Below are 17,337 nucleotides of genomic sequence, written 5' to 3' on the forward strand. Positions count from 1 at the left end.
GCTTTACTTGGTGAAACATTACTTTGATTCATAAGTTTTGATTGGTGAAACACTTTTGTTTCAAAAGGAAGTGTTGTTTGATGTATTGCTCTATAAATAGAGGTTGCATGCCAATGGACATTTCATCCCATTTTCCATATCATTTATGATTTCTCTTTTAAGAATACTCTCATTTTTGTTCTTTCTTTCACGAGATAATATTGAGAGAGTAATTAACTCTCAATATCATCAAAGTTTATAATTCACTATAAAACTTATATTTACTATTGCAATTTCCTTGTACTAGGATTTTGTTGTGTAGATTGTATCTCATTGTAAATTTCATTTATCATCCCAAGCACCTTTGTGGGAGAAATATCTGAAACAGTTATAAAAACGTCTTTGCTAAAAATTACTATTTTAATAAGTAAAATGAGTTTGTCATTTTACAAGTAAAATTTTACTACAATTTTTAGATATCAGATTTATTATTTTTGGGGACAAAATAAATCATACGATGAAAAATATGGGTATATTATAAGTATGAGTAGGAAGTAAATCACCCACGTTTTGCCACTATGACCTATGACTCACACCTCTCAATATTACTCATCAAAATAAAATCCCTTCCCCTAAGTTATATAATCTGTGTACTTCCTCTACTCTTTTCTTCATACCATTATCACCTTCTACATAGCTTCTCAAAGAAACTCCACCTTTATTTCTTCATAAAGTGGAACAAAAGTCTGAAATTTTACCAACCTTCATCTTCTCAAATTAATAGTGTAAGTAAATCTAAGTAAAAGGTTTTACATTGAAAACCCTCAATCTCAATTTCAGAAAATTTTCACTCAAATTTTATGAAACTAGAATCTAATTAAAGTGTTTTGATGATTCTAGCTATTGTAGAAGAAGGAGGACACATCTAATTATCAACATCTCCATCTCTTTTGTGTAAGAGTAAGTTTTCTTTATGTGTTCTTGAATTCATACTTGTATATTAATCTAATGGCTAATAGGGCCTTAAATTGATATTTGAATGTTTTAAAGTAGTTTAGTATTTGTGGATTCAATTTGGATATTTGATTCAAATTTAAGCAACTTAAATTTAAGATGAGTTTATGAATTCAATTAGTAATTGGGTTGTCTTTGGTGTTGATTAGTATTGGTTGTTTGGGTGTTTGGGTTCTAGTATAAATTTAGTATTTTGGATATTGACAGAAACAGAGTATTCTGTTTTGGTCATTTTCGGGTTAGTTGTGATTATTTTTGGGTTCTGGTGTCTTCATAAGATTTGTAGAGCTCCGAGTTGCGGTCAGGTAGCCACTTGAATCGCCTCAAAATGAGTTCGTATGAGGGAGTTATGTCCAAAATACTAATAGGCTGTCATAAAAATCAACAATAAGCTTTCTGTTTTGCCATTTTCGGGGCTGTTTTGATTGTTTCTGGGTTTTAGTGTCTTCATAAGAATTGTAGAGCTCTGAGTCAGGGTTGCGTGGCCACTTGAATAGCCCCCAAATAAGTTCGTATGAGAGAGTTATGACCAAAATACTAACAGACTGTCATAAAAATCGAGAATAACTAATCATGAGATTAATTGTTCAAATTGGGATTGCAATTGGGTATTTCTTTAATCAAGTGTTTAAGATTATTTTAAGTTTCTTTATTGGGTAATTATGGATAGTATGAGTTTGTTGAGTATTATTAATGGTGATGAAAAAGGGAGCTTGGATTGTTATCTTTTGGCGTTATAAGTTGATGTACACAAGGTGTTTGTTCAAATGCATCAATTGAATTCTTTGGTTTTCTAATTTGATTTTTGGTGTTCGAAATTTTGGATTTTAACTTCGTTTGACTTTGCTTCTAGTCCTTGATCAAAATTATGTTTTGTATGTTCATAGCTTTATAAATATGAGCTTTCAAAAATATTGTACTATGAAAATGAGTTATGGTTATTGATTTCAAAGAAAATCAAGTGATTTTTTGATTCGTTTTATACTGAAATGTTCAACATTGAAAAATGTCCGTTTTTGGGAATTGGCAACGAATATTTATTTCCGGATTATTGTGAAATCCTATAGCTTGATAATAGGTAACGGTTATTCGAATCGGTCTCGAGCCCCCGATTCCGTTTCGTTCTTGCAAGAACCGTATTTTCGGTGATGACGATCACCCGTGTTCCGAGGATTTAGATCGAGCCTACTTCCTGACGGTCCATATATTCCCACATTTTTAAGCGTTGTTAATATCATTGTTTTAATATGAGATTTGAATAAATACGTTTGGTATATAAAGTTTTGTTTGATTCGCAAATGAAACCATATGTTTCATTTGTCTTATTGTTTCGTTATTGACTTGTAAAGTAATAGCCGCATTTTGATTTTCGCTATAAACTTGTAAAGTTATAGTCGTATTTTGATTTACTATGAACCAAAGGTTCTTAGTCGTATTTATGTCGATACCAAAAAGTCTTTTAAAAGAGTTTGGGTTTTAATAAATTAATCTTTTATAAAGAGTTACCAATTGAGCAAATAAAGAATTTATTTGAAGATGTCTGTTAACGACTTGTATATAATATATAGTAGTTGGTTGGATTACTCAACAATTCAATTGTTGACAGTCTTTGATGGGGCTTATTCCTTACGGGGATAGATCCATTTTTAGGTTAGCTCTGTGATGGAAAGGATGCCTACATGTATTATGTGTTACGGGCGAGGCGAGGACTTCTTTTGGAAATACATTTTGTAAATTAGTTATTCGTAAATTAAATTGTAATAATTTCATAATATTTTGTAAATAGTATTTTCTTAGTTAGGTAAAAAGTTTTAAATAACTTTGATATTAGTTTGCTGTGATCATCGAATCACAGGTCGGATTCAGTCCAGACCACTATAAGTCTTCTGCTGTGTTGCGGATAGTATTATTATACTATTTATGTTAGTCTGGGCTGTTTCAATATCACAGTTGGAAAGTGCAAGAACGCCTTCTACTCATATCAAGTTTTTGAGCGACTTCTTTGATTGTCGCAACCTATCTTCAAGGTGTCCATTTGGTAATCTACAAAGTAAGGAGTTCCATTGCCTTATATTTCTAATATACTTACAATTTCTTTCATGCCTACTTACATTATCCTTAAATGTCTACTTACAGTATCTTTAATGTCTACTTGGATCATCCTTAATGCCTATTTACATCATCCTTAATGCCTACTTACTATATCCTTAATGCCCACCTAGTAAGCATTAAGCATGCAATACTTACTATATTTTAAATGCCTACTTACAATATTCTTAATGTCCGTCGAGTAACTTACTCTACATTTTACTTTATAGGCCGGTCTAACTAAAGATGGTCTCTCAAAAAAACCATTTCTCGCAAGAATTTGTATTCTACAATAATTTACTTCTTTTATTAATTTCACAAGTCACCATGGTTGGATAAAACCTACTACACTTTCATTCCATAAAAATATACTCCCTCCTATTCAGCCAAAGTGTCATATTTCCATTTAAGGTCAAGTCATCCTAAATGTCCCATTTCTATTTTTGGTATTATTTTTACCCTTATAACCTTACTTCACTTAACCTATTTACTTTTATACCCTTATTAAACTCAACTAATTTACTCTTTTTTTTATCCTAAATAATCAATTACACCATTCTAATCTAAACAACAATTAATCCTTCTCTCCAATTTAAACCCTAACTTACCCACCCTAGCCCATTCCGCTTCCTTTTATGTTCTCGTGTTCTTCACTCTCCACTGTTTCTCCATTGTTCTTCTTTCTTAGAACCCTAAATCTGGTTCTCTGATTTCCTTCATCGTGTTTTTCTGGTTGTTGTTTCTTCTCCTTCTTTTCTCTTTTGCGTTTTTCTTTGTTAGTTCTTACTTTTGTGTTCATGGAAAACCCTAAATCTCCCACAACCTCCCCTTTCAAGAACTCTAAATCGCCCATTAACTCACCTCTGAAGAACCTTAACTCTCTTGATGTTTCCCCTCTCAAAATCCCCAAATTGCCTCTAACAAACCCTAAGTATTATGACGATGAATGCTCTTCAGTTGAGACAGATCCAAAATGGGGTAGAGAACAAGACTCTGAGGGTGAACCCATTTACACTCCTAAGCCTGATCTGTATCCTGATCGTGATTATTCTTCTATTGATGCTGTTTTTTCTAACACTGATTGTGAGGATGAAAATTGGATTGACAAACTTGGGCCATTTTCGAGTATGTTTCTGTTGTTGTGGTTGCGTTCTGAGTGATGATGATTTTTCTTTTTAGGGTTTTTCGATGCATTATTTTCACATGCTCAATGATCTTCAAGTGAGAGTAATTTTTTTTCCACTAAAAAAAACAAAAAAAGGGGGTTTGGATTGTTTTCCTAAACTTCAAGCGCATACATGTTCGTTTTTTGCTCAATGATTTCACAATAAAAATGACAATTTTCTAAGAGTTTTGTAAAAACAACCACTTTTTTCATTCATGTAAGCATGAGTACAAACACATCCCATTTTCAAGATCTCAAAAATTGTCCAAAAAACGCATGATTTTCAAGGTTCACATGGTAAATGGCTTTCTTCTCTGTGTTGCTGTTTTATTGTGAGGGTTGCTGTTCATGTTGAAACTTGCTGTGTTGGTGTTCGTTCTTGCTGTTCTGTTCTTCCCAAAATGATGTTGATTGTGGTTGCTGTTCATGTTCATTCTTGATGTTCTGTTCTTCCCAAAATTGGTGTTCGTTCTCTGTGTTGGTTGTTTTGTTCATTGTTGTTGCTCCCAAAAATCTTCTTAACTACTGGTGTACTTGCTGTTGAAGAATCGAACTACACCAAAGCTGTTGAAGAATTGAGAAGGCTATCCGAGATTAAGTAGTTGAACTATGTAATTTTCTTTATTATTCGGATTAAGTATGTAATGTATTTGTAGGACCTATTTGTAGGACGTATGTATTTTTGATTATTAACCCGAACTATGTAATTTTCGGTTAATAAAAAAAATTAACGACTTTTGAAGGTGAAAAATATTCACCATTTTTAAATGCACACAAGTATTTTCAAATTTGGAGGGAATCATTAATTTCTTAATCAATTCATTAAAAACCCATAACATCACTCTCTCTCCTACCCTTACGGTCCCATTTTAACTCACCTTAAAATCCGTGAAAAGTCAAATGGAACAGTTTGGCTGAATAGTAGGGAGTATTAGTTAAGTTGTGTACCATCAATCTTGACTGATCTAAATGAGACACAAATGAATAGGGTTGAAATAAACTAAAATATTTACATCATTCTTTTACTAATCACCATAAGACCTATTTTTATTCCATAACAATATAATAACTTTTTTTTCCACCAATGAGATATGGTTTTATACTCTCATCACTTTTACGCATTTTTACTTTTTATATTCTTTAGTTCATATTTTAAAATTATTTTATCAGTTTAACCTATTCAACATATTCTTAATCGCTATGTTGTTTTCATTTGCATTTAATCAGAAGGAAGGAGTAATATCTTTAATTGACACAAGATTTAAACTAATTTAAAATTATTACTTTCTCAATTCTATTAGAACAACCTTAATTATAAGTAGAGTGAAAATAAAAAAGTACATTTTATAGGTTAGGCGAAGAAAATGAGGCTATTTCGATGATAAAAAAGACATTTTTAAAAGTTGTCACCTTTTTCGTTGTGCCGTCATCCTTTATAAATGAATTTTCAAGTTTGTCCTTAATGACTTTTCATAACGTCATCTCTCTAATATCTCTCTAAAAATACTTACCGAACTAAAATTCAATATCGACACACTATGCCAAATGAAAATGATCACCAAAATGATTTGATAAGCATCGATAACGATCGTTAATTTCAAAAAAAATTGCTTGTGTTGAAATTTGATAAATGTCCACTGTTTAGTCATAACTTTCGACAGAAAAATCACATTAATGCAATATTTGTGAAATTAGAACCTAGACTTCAAGATCTTTTCAACGATATATTATATGCTCAATTCCAATAATCGAGCGAGAATTGACGATCATTTAAAGTTTGCTTGTGTAGAAATTTGATATATGTCCAATCTCTTGGCTATAACATTTTATAGAAAAATAGAATTAATGAAACGTTTGCGGCATTAGAAACTAGACTTCAAGAGAAGATATATTATATGCCCGATTCCAATAACTGAGCGATAAATGACAACCGTTTTAAGTTTGTAGTGATTTTTAGTACATCCAGTCGCGTAAAAACCGCGGTATAGTCGCATAAACCACGCGATTGGACTGCGGTATATTCGTGTATAACATGAGACTCCACCGTGGTCCTGTCAAGTATTTTACGCGACTCAACCGCGGTCCAGTCGCGTGTTTTACGCGACTGCATAGATTAAAAATCATTGCAAACTTTAAACGGTCGTGATTTCTCGCTCGGTTATTGGAATTGGGCATATAAAAAATCGTTAGAAAACTCTTGAAGTCTAGTTTCTAATGCCACAAACCTTACATTAATTTGATTTTTTTATTAAAAGTAATGGCCAAAAGATTGAACATGTATCAAATTTCAGCACAAACAAACTTTAAATGATCGTCATTTCTCGCTCGGTTATCGGAATCGGGCATATAATATATCATTGGAAAGATCTTAAAGTTTAGGTTCTAATGCCGCAAATGTTGTATGAATGTGATTTTCCAATTAAAAGTTATATCTAAAAGAGTGAACATGTATTAAATTCCAGCATATGTGATTAGGTTTATTTTTCGATTTTCAAAAATTGTTTTCTTTTTTAAAATTAATATTTTTTATTTTCATTTAATTATCATTAATAATTTTATTTAATAATAATAATGATTGATTTTATAATTAAAAATAGATTTAAAGGCATTTTAGTAATTGCATTGAAAAAAGATGGCAACATAATGATAAAAGTGGCAACGTTTAAAGACTAAGAAAAAAAAGGAAAATTCCATGTGGTATAACCCCGAGTTATTGGGTTTTCCACGTGGTAACCAATGTTTTTTTAAAATTTACTTGTTAATCCTGAGGTTTACCAAATAAACCTCTATGACCTTTTTACCTATAAAACGTTTGGAAACGTTAATTTAGTGTATTCAATGATTGTTGTATGCGTATAAAACCCTTTTAACTACAACTCATTGCTTCAGAAGCTTATACAACTAGGGCTGAACATGGTTTGGTCTAAACCGTAAACCAAACCGGACCAAACCGTAATTTAAATATTTGGTCTGGTCTACGGTCTAAATGGTCTGGTCCGTTTTTTTTTTTTTTAAACGGTTTACGGTCCGGTCCCGATTTTAAAATTTTCAAACCAAACCGGACCGGAAAACCGTATTAAAATCATATTTTAGGGGATTAAGGCAAGTGGGCAACTACTCGTGATGGCATCAATAAGCTGATCCATACCCAAATTCTGATCAATAGATGAAGAGACATCATTAAAGATCAAATCAAGGATAAAATCCATAACTGCAATTTTCCAAGCAAAGAAATCTAGATCATTCAACAATTCTTTGAATTTCCAGATGTATTCAGACATTTTGGTTCCATGTGTAGTGAAGTTGGTCTAGTTGTGCCTTACAAGCTTCTTCTTGAGAAGCAAGTTCTTCTGCCTCCTCCCAAGAAAGATGATCCCTTCCTTTCATAGCAGCTTCTTCAAGAGGCAATTGTTGCTCTGTGATGAAACCAACCTTCACAAAGTAGCTCCTTTCCAGTTCCTCTAGTGATGCCCTCTGCCCCTCTCCATTTTAACCTCAACAAGATCCTCCAATGCAGTTTTTAGAAATTAAAAATTAAAAAAAAAAATTTAAAAAAACCGTAGACCAGACCAGACCAGACAGTTCTAGAACGGTCTGGTCTGGTCCGGTCTGGTCTCTTGACTGGTCTGGTCTGGTCTGAAAAATTTCCAGACCGGAATTTCTGGTCTGGTCTGATTTTTCTGTCAAACCGGACCAGACCGGACCGTGTTCAGCCCTATATACAACACAACATAAATGCTATTTTTTTCATCTTTCCCTCAAATCACATTTTTTCCCCCAAAACACAAATCTTAGTTTTGATTGCTAAACCAAACAAAAATTATTGGGTAAACCAAACGAAATTGGGGCAGAAGCTTTCGACCTTCATCCACCAGCAGCTGAGAGCTCGAATATGTGATTTTTAGAGATGAGTTTCGATAAATTTGTGTTTCAAATTTAGGAAATTAAGATTAGAAACTTAGGGTATTTAGAGAAATTGGGGATTAAGGTTAGGAAAATGTGATATTTGGAGAGTGTTACGAGGTACTCAATCTTAAAATCGAGGTATCCTTACTAAATTAATGTTTTTAAGCATTTTATAAAGAAAAAAATTACAAAAGTTTATTTGAATAAATCTCAGATTACCGTGTGGATTTTAAAAATGTTTTGATCATCACTAATAAACCCTATAGTCATGCGGTTTGCATTTTTTAACAATACTCGAAAGCTACTCTCTTCGACTCTTCTCGAGTTGGTTTACTTCCTGTATTGAAAACTCCCAATTCGTGACTGCTGGTGCAATTCGTCCAGAAATCAATTCATGATTACCTTTTCCAATTTGTCCATATTATCTTTGAACTATTAGATCAAATCTTGAAGCTATCAGTGTTTTTAGGCGTCTCCAAGGTAAGTTGTTCTACGAACTTTCATAAAATGATAAGATCTTCGGGTAATTATGTTGAGATTTGTGTTTCATAGGTATATATCGATTCAATTTTTTCTTTACCAAGTTATATGAAAGATGAGGCTTCTACCTTTTGGGTTACTGCTAGTTTTAGCTTCTGGATTGTCGATCATTCTCATTTACATCACTGGAATCTCAAACACAGGTAATTTTGTCTTTCTCTGCACTCCCCTCAGCTGCATTTGTAGTATTGCGATACAATTAAAGTTCTGGGTTTTTTTGTAGATCCAAGTGTACATCTTTCTGGTCAAGATTTGGAGGCATTACAAGCTCTTCAGAGTAGTTTTCAACAGTGTGTGGTGAGCCTTTTTGGTTATTCTTTGCGCTTTTCGATCTTTATTTTTGCTTATTTCAATCCTGAAATGGTTTCTTTCCAACTTGTTAAATTGTGCATACTCTCATATCATGAAATGGTTGCTTTCCAGCTTGTTAATTTATGTGTGATCTGACCCTAATCTTTTTGGGCCATGTGCGAGATTGTAAGTTAAATTTCTACTATCCGAGTAAATCGGCCAGTTTTTCTTTCCAAATGCTAATACCTAATTCGCCACAAAAAATCACATGCGACAACCTTGGAAATCAAGCTACCAGTTAATTTTCATGGATTCTTCAGTCGAAGAATTCAATTATCTCCTTTTTTATGCCTGTTCAACTAAAAACATTATTCCATAAAGTACCCAACTTTTAACAAAATTATACAGTAATAATACCTAACTTTAAGACAATTGCCTCGAAATTTTAACTCTGTTGCAATCAAAAAGTGAAATTTAATTGCTATACGCTATAATCATTTTTTAATAAGTATGGCAAAGGGGAAATCAAAAAAATAATAGCCTATACAAGCCTACAATGACTTCAGTGACCAAAACTAGTGTATGAATTTTTACCTGCTTTAGAGATATGGACAAAGAGGTCAGAAACTGGAAAGATTAAATTGATTACATGGAGTCTGTTTTAGTGCTCAAGAAGAGGAAAATGAGAATGTGATTGTTGAAGACGTATATATGACTCACGGGATTAAGTTTAAGTACTCTTACGGAGAGAAGAGGAGCAGGTAGAAATTAGGAGCGACATAACTCAGGTTATAAAGGAAAAATCACATAGGATGGCCATTAGTGTGATGTTTTTCAAAAAGGATTAGACTAAGAAAATGGGGTTTGTTGAGGTTTATGAGTGGACATACACTGTGGCATAGAATTCGGAATGAAGATAGTTGGGAGTTGCACATATTGAGAATAAGATGAGGGCGATTGGACTTCTCTGCTTTGGCCATGTACTACAACTCTAACAAGACACAGTTAAGGGGGAGCCGAAATTATAAAAACTTTTGAAGAAGTAGAGAACGGCCGAAGATGCTTGGATGCAAGGAGTTAAAATGAATTCAAAGAAACGGGAAAGTTAATAGAGGCTCAAAATGACTTGAAAGCCGAAAATGAAGATGAATTTGAAGAAATCGAATCTGCAAGAGCATATAGGACTAGCTAGACTGGTATGAGATACATTTCTGGTTCATAGTGAACCCCATTCTTTGGGATTAAGGCTGCATTGCTTTTTCCTCTATAAAGCAATTAAAAGATTTCCAATGAAAATATGTGGTCATAAAAACCTTTTTGTTATCATTAAATGGTGCATATATTGGCTATAGAAATCCCGTCATGTCAAGTATTTGGTTGCTACTTGATTCCAGTATTTGGCAATATTTTTTGTGGACTGAAACAATAGTTTTAAAACCATCCAGTTTTACACACAATGAAAAAATCCATTCAAACTTTAGACAATCTATTGTAGTTGAGCTCAGATTGACATCTCTATTTGCAGTAGAACAACACAGGAAGCAGGATTGACCCTTAATACTTAATAGCTATTATATTGCCTCAAGCTCAGGTGGTTCACGTATATGTACACCTACTGGTAAGAGACATGTTAAATCTTCTAGCAACAAATCTTCATCATCTGCTAGTTCTTGATGAAAATATATCCATGTATTAGAAAGGAAAAGTCTAGAATGTCAAATCCATCCTCAAATATCTTCGAAAAACTCATTAGTTCTTGCTTTCATTGTAATACACTCCAGTATTTTATGAGTTGACATTGTTCACTTGTACATGGAGTTTTTATAAGAGTTTTGTTTTTATAAGAGTTTTGATAACCTGTTTTTTTGTTTTAAAACTTTGTTGGCTGCTATTTTCTGAACTTTTAGTGTAATTAACTAAAAACCACCTAAATAAACAGCCCCTCTTGTATGAGACCGTCTCACCGTGAGAAGAGTCCATACAAAAGACCCATTATGCTAAAATTTTCTAATTATTTGGCTATTTAATCTAAGTATGAGGACGTCTCACGGTGAGACCGTCTCATACAAGAATTTGTACTAAATAAATAGTAAGGTTTTTCATTGGGTTCACTATGGTATATGGTATGTTTCAGACTGTTACCGAGTTGATTCTTTTTGGCATTTGTTATTCATTTGTGTGTCTCCTCTTTAATTATTGCAGAATGCTAATGGGTTAGGTTTGCAAGCTATATTTCAGCAAGATTATTGCCAAGTTGCGATGAAATTTCCTGACGATACTGTTTCCAAGTGGGTATGTCTATTTGTTGATCTGAGATGATTTTGTATCCATGTGCCTCTAGCACATGTGATTATCATCATTATTATTATTTTAGAGCTAAGAGTTTGTTTCTCGATTGCCTTTAATTTCTACAGAGTGATCCTAAAACAAAGGAGCCTGAAGGCTTGTCTCATGAGTTCAATATTTGTGAAGCTGTGGCAACTTGGGAACAGGTGAGCTGGATCACTCATGTATCATTGAATCTATAAACAAAAAGAAAGGGTTTAGAAAGAATTCAAGCACAGTGATGACTTAACAGATACTTTTTAAAAACTGAATCCACTTTCTCTTTGTAATTTACATTTTTTTTATTCGATTATATTATATAATATTTCGTATTGGCTATTGGTTTTTTGTGACAATTTGTTGAGAACTTTCATGGTTCTGCTACGTTTTGCTTCTCATTGATCTATTATTTAGTGAGCGGTATTTCTCAGGTTAGAAATAGTACAACAGTCTTGACAAAGGAGTACATTGATGCTTTGCCCAATGGATGGGAGGATTATGCATGGAGAAGGATCAACAAGGGAATCCAACTGTAAGTACTCATTACGCAATTTGTATCTGCTACCTTGAATACTTGAGTGTTATGGGTGGGTTTGTTTATCAGGAAGTGGGAGACTCCACACAAAAGTGTTTCTGGATCTTGGTCCCTTATGTTAGCATATCCTTAAAGGGCAATGGCCATTTAAGCGTCTATGAGGGTATCCAAAGTTAATGAAAACACAGTGCTTCTCAATTCAAGTGCCCAAAAACTTGAAATTCACTTAGTTTTATTTCGTAATAGTTGACTTTCTCAATTAAGGTGTGTTATCTTATAAAAAGTCATATTAAGTTTATTGTTTGTTATACTTTTAACCTTCTTAAATATAGTTTTTCCCCTTTTTTGGAAGTTTTTCCCCTTCTTAAAGTGCTAGTATAGAAGAGTTTTACTGTTTGCTTATGGTGTCGCATTATTTCCATTTTCATGAACCTTGGCTAACTTAATATATACAATGCATATATCTCTGTATACACCTGTGTTATAAGTTTATGTAAGGTTCTTCACCGTGTAGCTTCTGTCATGCAACATCTGGTCAGTTCAACATGATATTTTTGAGTTGCAGGAATAATTGTCAAAATAAGTCTCTTTGCATGGAGAAACTCTCTCTGGTTCTTCCTCTGACTCCACCATATTACCCCAAGCAGTATCATCGGTGTGCTGTTGTAGGTAACTCTGCGGATCTTCTGAAAACCAAGTTTGGCAAGGAGATAGACTCTTTTGATGCTGTTTTCCGACAGAACGGTGCACCTATTCAGGTTTTGAGGCTTCTATACTTTGTACTTGATCTTTGATTTTGCATTTTCTAACACTTGATTTCTTCGTTGTGCTGCAGAACTACTCTGAGTATGTAGGTTCAAAGAGTACATTCCGCCTTCTAAATAGAGGGTCTGCTAAAGCTCTAGATAAAGTTGCTGAGCTGTATGGTACTGATTCCACTTCACTTGTTTGAAGCCTATCTATTACTCTTATAGGGGATCTTATTGGAATATGTTACAGATGCTGGAAAGGAAGCTTTGATCGTTAAAACAACTATTCATGATATAATGAGCAAAATGATACGGGTTTGTATTTCACTGCTTTCTGTCTTTTATGAGCTTCCTAATTAGCATCAGGCTTGCAGCACCTTCATTTACTTAGTCATTTGTAGATTGAGCTTAATGCTCTTCTCCATAATCTCTCCATGACCATGCATAGAGACTTGGGAGGTTGGCAATTTTTCTGGGGCTGGATTTCCTTTTTGTTTTATTCTATCCTTTTGTTTAAAACGTTATGTTGTTTAGCCAAGGAGTAATATTGTTTTTGATAATAGCTATGGCCTATGGGAGTGTGCTTTAGAGGGTCGGATTGCTTGCATGAAAACTAGTAGAGTGATGCTTATTATGAGATGTCAAAAACCTTCATGATTTTTTCACTTCGATAACTAGTATCCCCTCGCTATCTGGAGCTATCTTGACTGAGTTTTTGTTTTAAATCCCTTTCAATTCCTTTTGCAGGAAGTTCCAATTCTTAACCCTGTATATCTCATGCTAGGAACGTCTTTTGGTTCATCAGCTAAAGGAACAGGACTTAAGGCACTGGAGTTTGCTCTCTCTGTATGTGATACTGTAGATATTTATGGTTTCACAGTTGATCCAGGATATGAAGAATGGTAATACTGATAATCATGCTGTCATTATTATAAGTTTCCAATTTGTTATTGTAGTGGAAATGGAAGTGCACGAGTTCTTCCTTTGATCGACTTTTGTTAACAATCTCAGGACTAGATATTTCTCTGAATCTCGTGGAGGCCATACTCCTCTACATGGCCGAGCATACTACCAGATGATGGAATGCTTGGGTGTGAGTATCATGTGCTTTTATCTTATTTTCTTCTATATTAAAATGTGAATAGAGCATGAACCACACTGATGTTATACTTTGTTTGCATCGAAGGAATTGGAAGTAAAGGAAATGGAGGAATTTGGAGAGATACATTTTCCTTTGTAGGATGACAAATTTGGTGGAAAGGGATTTGGAAGGAGGGATTTGAAGGGATTGGTTCCTTTGATTTTGTTGAAGGCTAAATCTCTCCCATAAAGATTTGGAAGGAAAATGGTTTTTCTCTTCCTCTCCTTTCCGTTCCCTCTTAAACATAGAAAGGGAGCTTTTCTTATGATTCTCTCCCCTTCCTTTTCTTTCCCTTCCCTTCCCTTCCTTCTGTTCCTTTCTTTTTCTTTCCCTCCTAAATTTTTATCCAAACATAGTGTTAATTTCGTCATGTTCAGTTTTTGAAAGCTATTAGAATTTGAACTGTCTTGTTGAAACTTTTGCATCTTAATGGGGCTTTTATGCTTATTTTACACTAAGCTAAGGAAAAGAGGAAAGAAGTGTTTTCAGTCTTTTTAAAACAGATAGAATTGTCATTGATTTTTTTTTTTGCTATACTATCTGTAGCTGATCAAAATCCATTCTCCACTGCGCGCTGAGCCAAACCGTGCTGTGAAGTGGCTTCCCAGTTCTAGTATTGTGTCTGCTGCAAGGGTTGCAGCTGAAAAGATATTGGCGTAAGTAAATCGCCTGCCTGTTCTTTTCTGCACGTTGATTATATTCCAGCTCATACTACTAATTTGTCATTTGAATTCACGATTCGCTCAAAATGGCCTGAAATTAGCCAAAAACGGACCATAATTCGCTCCTCTATTTGCAAATTGCAAGAAGATTAGCAAATCATATGACATTGAGCTTATGCCTTGGATTCTATCTATATAAAAATAAAGCTCTTATTATTAGGGCTATTCATGTTTATGAAAAGACATTTAAATACTAAAAATTTTCTCAATGTTACTGCTACTTCATCAATCATCATACCATTTTTTCTGATAACTACATTGGCTACCTTGAGGATCATTGTAAAACAAATGGGTCGAAGGCTGCGTTACTCGCTGCTAATATATTGAGAAGTTCTCCCCTACTAACTATTTGCACCTTTTACAGGAGGGTTGGAGCAGGCTCCTCTGATCCACTAGGTCAATGTTCAATAGTGAAGAAGCAGCAAGTTAATCGCAAACCTCTAAAGGGCCTCCGCAAGGCAGCACTTGAACATCAAAGGTACGTCAAAGGTGCAACAATGTATCCCTTAGAACATAATATTGGGCATGGCTTACTTTGCACAGTACCCTGATTCTGCTGCCAAACTTTATCTGCCACGGACTGATCATTTAGCAGAACCTCTTAAATGTTGGAAGAACACGAGAATCATGCGAATCAACTGCTATTGAGCATTCTGAAGTTTTGGAGGCCATTTTTGTAATCAAATGTGAAGCATAACAGCTGGTGAATGGAAATGAAACCTGTCATTTTGTTTATATTTGCTATAGTTACTTAAGATAACAGATTAGCTTCCAGGATAAACAGCATGTAATTGATTTCTGAGGTCACTAACATTGTTTAGCATTAAAATTGAATTTATTTTGATTATTTGCAAATTATGCTGTACTCAGATTCAATATTAACAACATATACACAATTTGCTTGAACCATGTTGAATACTCCAATGTTTCGAAAGTAAGATGTGGAGACATGGTAGTTATTTGTCATCGATAACGTAGGAGTAAGAGATTGATTTAGAGTATGAAAATTTTTCGTTTTGTATGTTAGGGGTCTTAGTGAGTATCAGGTACCTTAGCTGATTAGAATTGACCAGCTAATAACTTTTGACCTCACTAATTCATTCGGATGATCGGGTCAGTTTCGGACGGGTGTCATTCTATTCGGTTGTATCTCGGATGCGTGTTGCGACGGGTCATACTCGAGTTGGGTCGGTTAGTCACGGTTCGGTTGAAGATCGGTTATTCGAACTATCGGGTTAGCATCAGGTTGGTGTCGGTTAAAGTTCTTGTCGAGTTTCAATCGGCCTCGGGTTGACATCGGTTAATAATTGGTTCGGTTTTACTAGGTACAGATCGGGTTTAGGTATTTTTCAAATAGAATTCGGCTACGAATTGCGAATTACTAATTACTATTGATCGAGTCAGTATCAGATTAAGTTATTAGTCATTTTTTAAGGGAGTTACTAAATATCGTCACCCTTTTTATTTTATCGCCACTCCCCCTCCAAATGAAATTACAAATTTGCCCCTGATTTTTAAAAAATTACAAAATTGCCACTCTCTACAAATTTCTTATTTATAATAATAATAATAATAATAATAATAATAATAATAATAATAATAATAATAATATCAATAACAACAATAATAATAATAATTAACTTTTTTATATTCTTCAAAAAAAATATAAATAAAATTAATAATAATAATAATAATAATAATAATAATAATAATAATAATAAAATTAAAATTAATAATTATTATTCAAAAAGAAAAAAAAAATTTGAATCGCCCCGGTTAAAAAAAAATAAAAAATAAAATAATATGAATCGCCCAAAATTGGGCGATTGGACCCCGGGGTCCAATCGCCCGGTTCTGAGCGATTCAAATTTTTTTTTCTTTTTGAATAATAATTATTAATTTTAATTTTATTATTGCTATTATTATTATTATTATTATTATTATTATTATTATTATTATTATTATTATTACTACTGTTATTATTATTAATTTTATTTATATTCTTTTTGAAGAATATAAAAACTTAATTATTATTATTATTGTTGTTATTGATATTATTATTATTATTATTATTATTATTATTATTATTATTATTATTAAGAAATTTGTAGAGAGTGGCAAAATTGTAATTTTTTAAAAATCAGGGGCAAATTTGTAATTTCATTTGGAGGGGGGTGGCGATAAAATGAAAAGGGTGGCGATGTTTAAGGATTGGGTTTTTTAATTGATGATAAGGTTCCTTTACTTAAGCAAAATAGTGAAAATGCAAATCAATTAGTGATTATTATTACATTGTTACTTTTACTTGTTTGACCGGAAATTAAAATTATAAAGTTCTATCAATTTTCATCTAATTCGATTAAAAGTAGTTAAATAAACCTTGACCATTGATTATTAACTCTAAATATATGAAAACATGTATTTATAAAATTTATTTTATTAAAATATATATGACTTTATTAGAATAACTAATAGATGATTGAATATGAGTCAATCATACTTCTATGTAAAAAATTGGTTCAGGTTTATAGCAATTCGATCTAAACTTCGTTCGGATTAAGTCGGTTTTAGCCGGATCGAGTTCGGTTCTGAGCATGATTCGGGTCGGATATGACTCGGGTCGGTCATTATTAGGTTCGGGTAATCTCGATTAACGGTTATGTGTCGGTTAGAAAAATCGGTTACAGCTCGGGTTCAGTATTCCCATTTTCGGGTGTCAACCGGTTCGGGTATAGCTACGAGTCGGGTAATGTCGGTTCGATAAACCTAAAAAAGAAACACATTTTCAGTTCGGTTTACTTTTGATTTCGGATCGAATTTTTAAATGGGGTCACTTTTGAACAGCTCTAATTCAATCTAATTACCCTAACCTTGAAGTTGCA

General features: G+C 33.4%; 1 protein-coding gene and 1 long non-coding RNA gene across 7 annotated transcripts; both read left to right on the forward strand.

Annotated features, from left to right (window-relative positions):
• The first annotated feature begins 569 nt into the window (after positions 1–569).
• LOC130806573 (uncharacterized) lies at positions 570–5,014 on the forward strand. 5 transcript variants are annotated; one of them, XR_009040327.1, is made up of 3 exons: positions 570–764; positions 880–4,111; positions 4,793–5,014. It is a non-coding gene; the product is annotated as an uncharacterized LOC130806573 (long non-coding RNA). The 5 variants fall into 5 exon arrangements; XR_009040325.1 differs by having other exon boundaries at positions 880–3,214; positions 3,312–5,014; XR_009040324.1 differs by having other exon boundaries at positions 880–3,043; positions 3,130–5,014.
• A 3,339-nt stretch (positions 5,015–8,353) lies between these two features.
• LOC130806229 (sialyltransferase-like protein 2) lies at positions 8,354–15,361 on the forward strand. Of its 2 annotated transcripts, none has more exons than XM_057671229.1 (13): positions 8,354–8,632; positions 8,705–8,835; positions 8,916–8,989; positions 11,186–11,275; positions 11,398–11,475; positions 11,740–11,840; positions 12,409–12,601; positions 12,679–12,769; positions 12,843–12,907; positions 13,340–13,494; positions 13,604–13,685; positions 14,280–14,389; positions 14,820–15,361. In XM_057671229.1, exons 2-13 carry the CDS (start codon positions 8,748–8,750, stop codon positions 15,004–15,006), a joined length of 1,314 nt encoding a protein of 437 aa, XP_057527212.1. In that variant the 5' UTR covers positions 8,354–8,632; positions 8,705–8,747; the 3' UTR covers positions 15,007–15,361. The 2 variants fall into 2 exon arrangements, with proteins under 2 accessions (XP_057527212.1, XP_057527213.1); XM_057671230.1 differs by lacking the exon at positions 8,354–8,632 and adding an exon at positions 10,509–10,601 and having other exon boundaries at positions 8,780–8,835.
• Positions 15,362–17,337: the final 1,976 nt, after the last annotated feature.

Source organism: Amaranthus tricolor, chromosome 2, assembly GCF_026212465.1.
Source record: "Amaranthus tricolor cultivar Red isolate AtriRed21 chromosome 2, ASM2621246v1, whole genome shotgun sequence".
In the NCBI taxonomy this organism is placed as follows: Eukaryota; Viridiplantae; Streptophyta; class Magnoliopsida; order Caryophyllales; family Amaranthaceae; genus Amaranthus; species Amaranthus tricolor.

Bases quoted from the DNA above. Each gene is read 5' to 3' on its own strand.
- LOC130806229 (XM_057671229.1), top strand. From the start codon at position 8,748: ATGAGGCTTCTACCTTTTGGGTTACTGCTAGTTTTAGCTTCTGGATTG. The intron at 12,602-12,678 runs GTTTTGAGGCTT...GTTGTGCTGCAG, and splicing joins AGAACGGTGCACCTATTCAG to AACTACTCTGAGTATGTAGG. The intron at 13,495-13,603 runs GTAATACTGATA...TAACAATCTCAG, and splicing joins GATCCAGGATATGAAGAATG to GACTAGATATTTCTCTGAAT.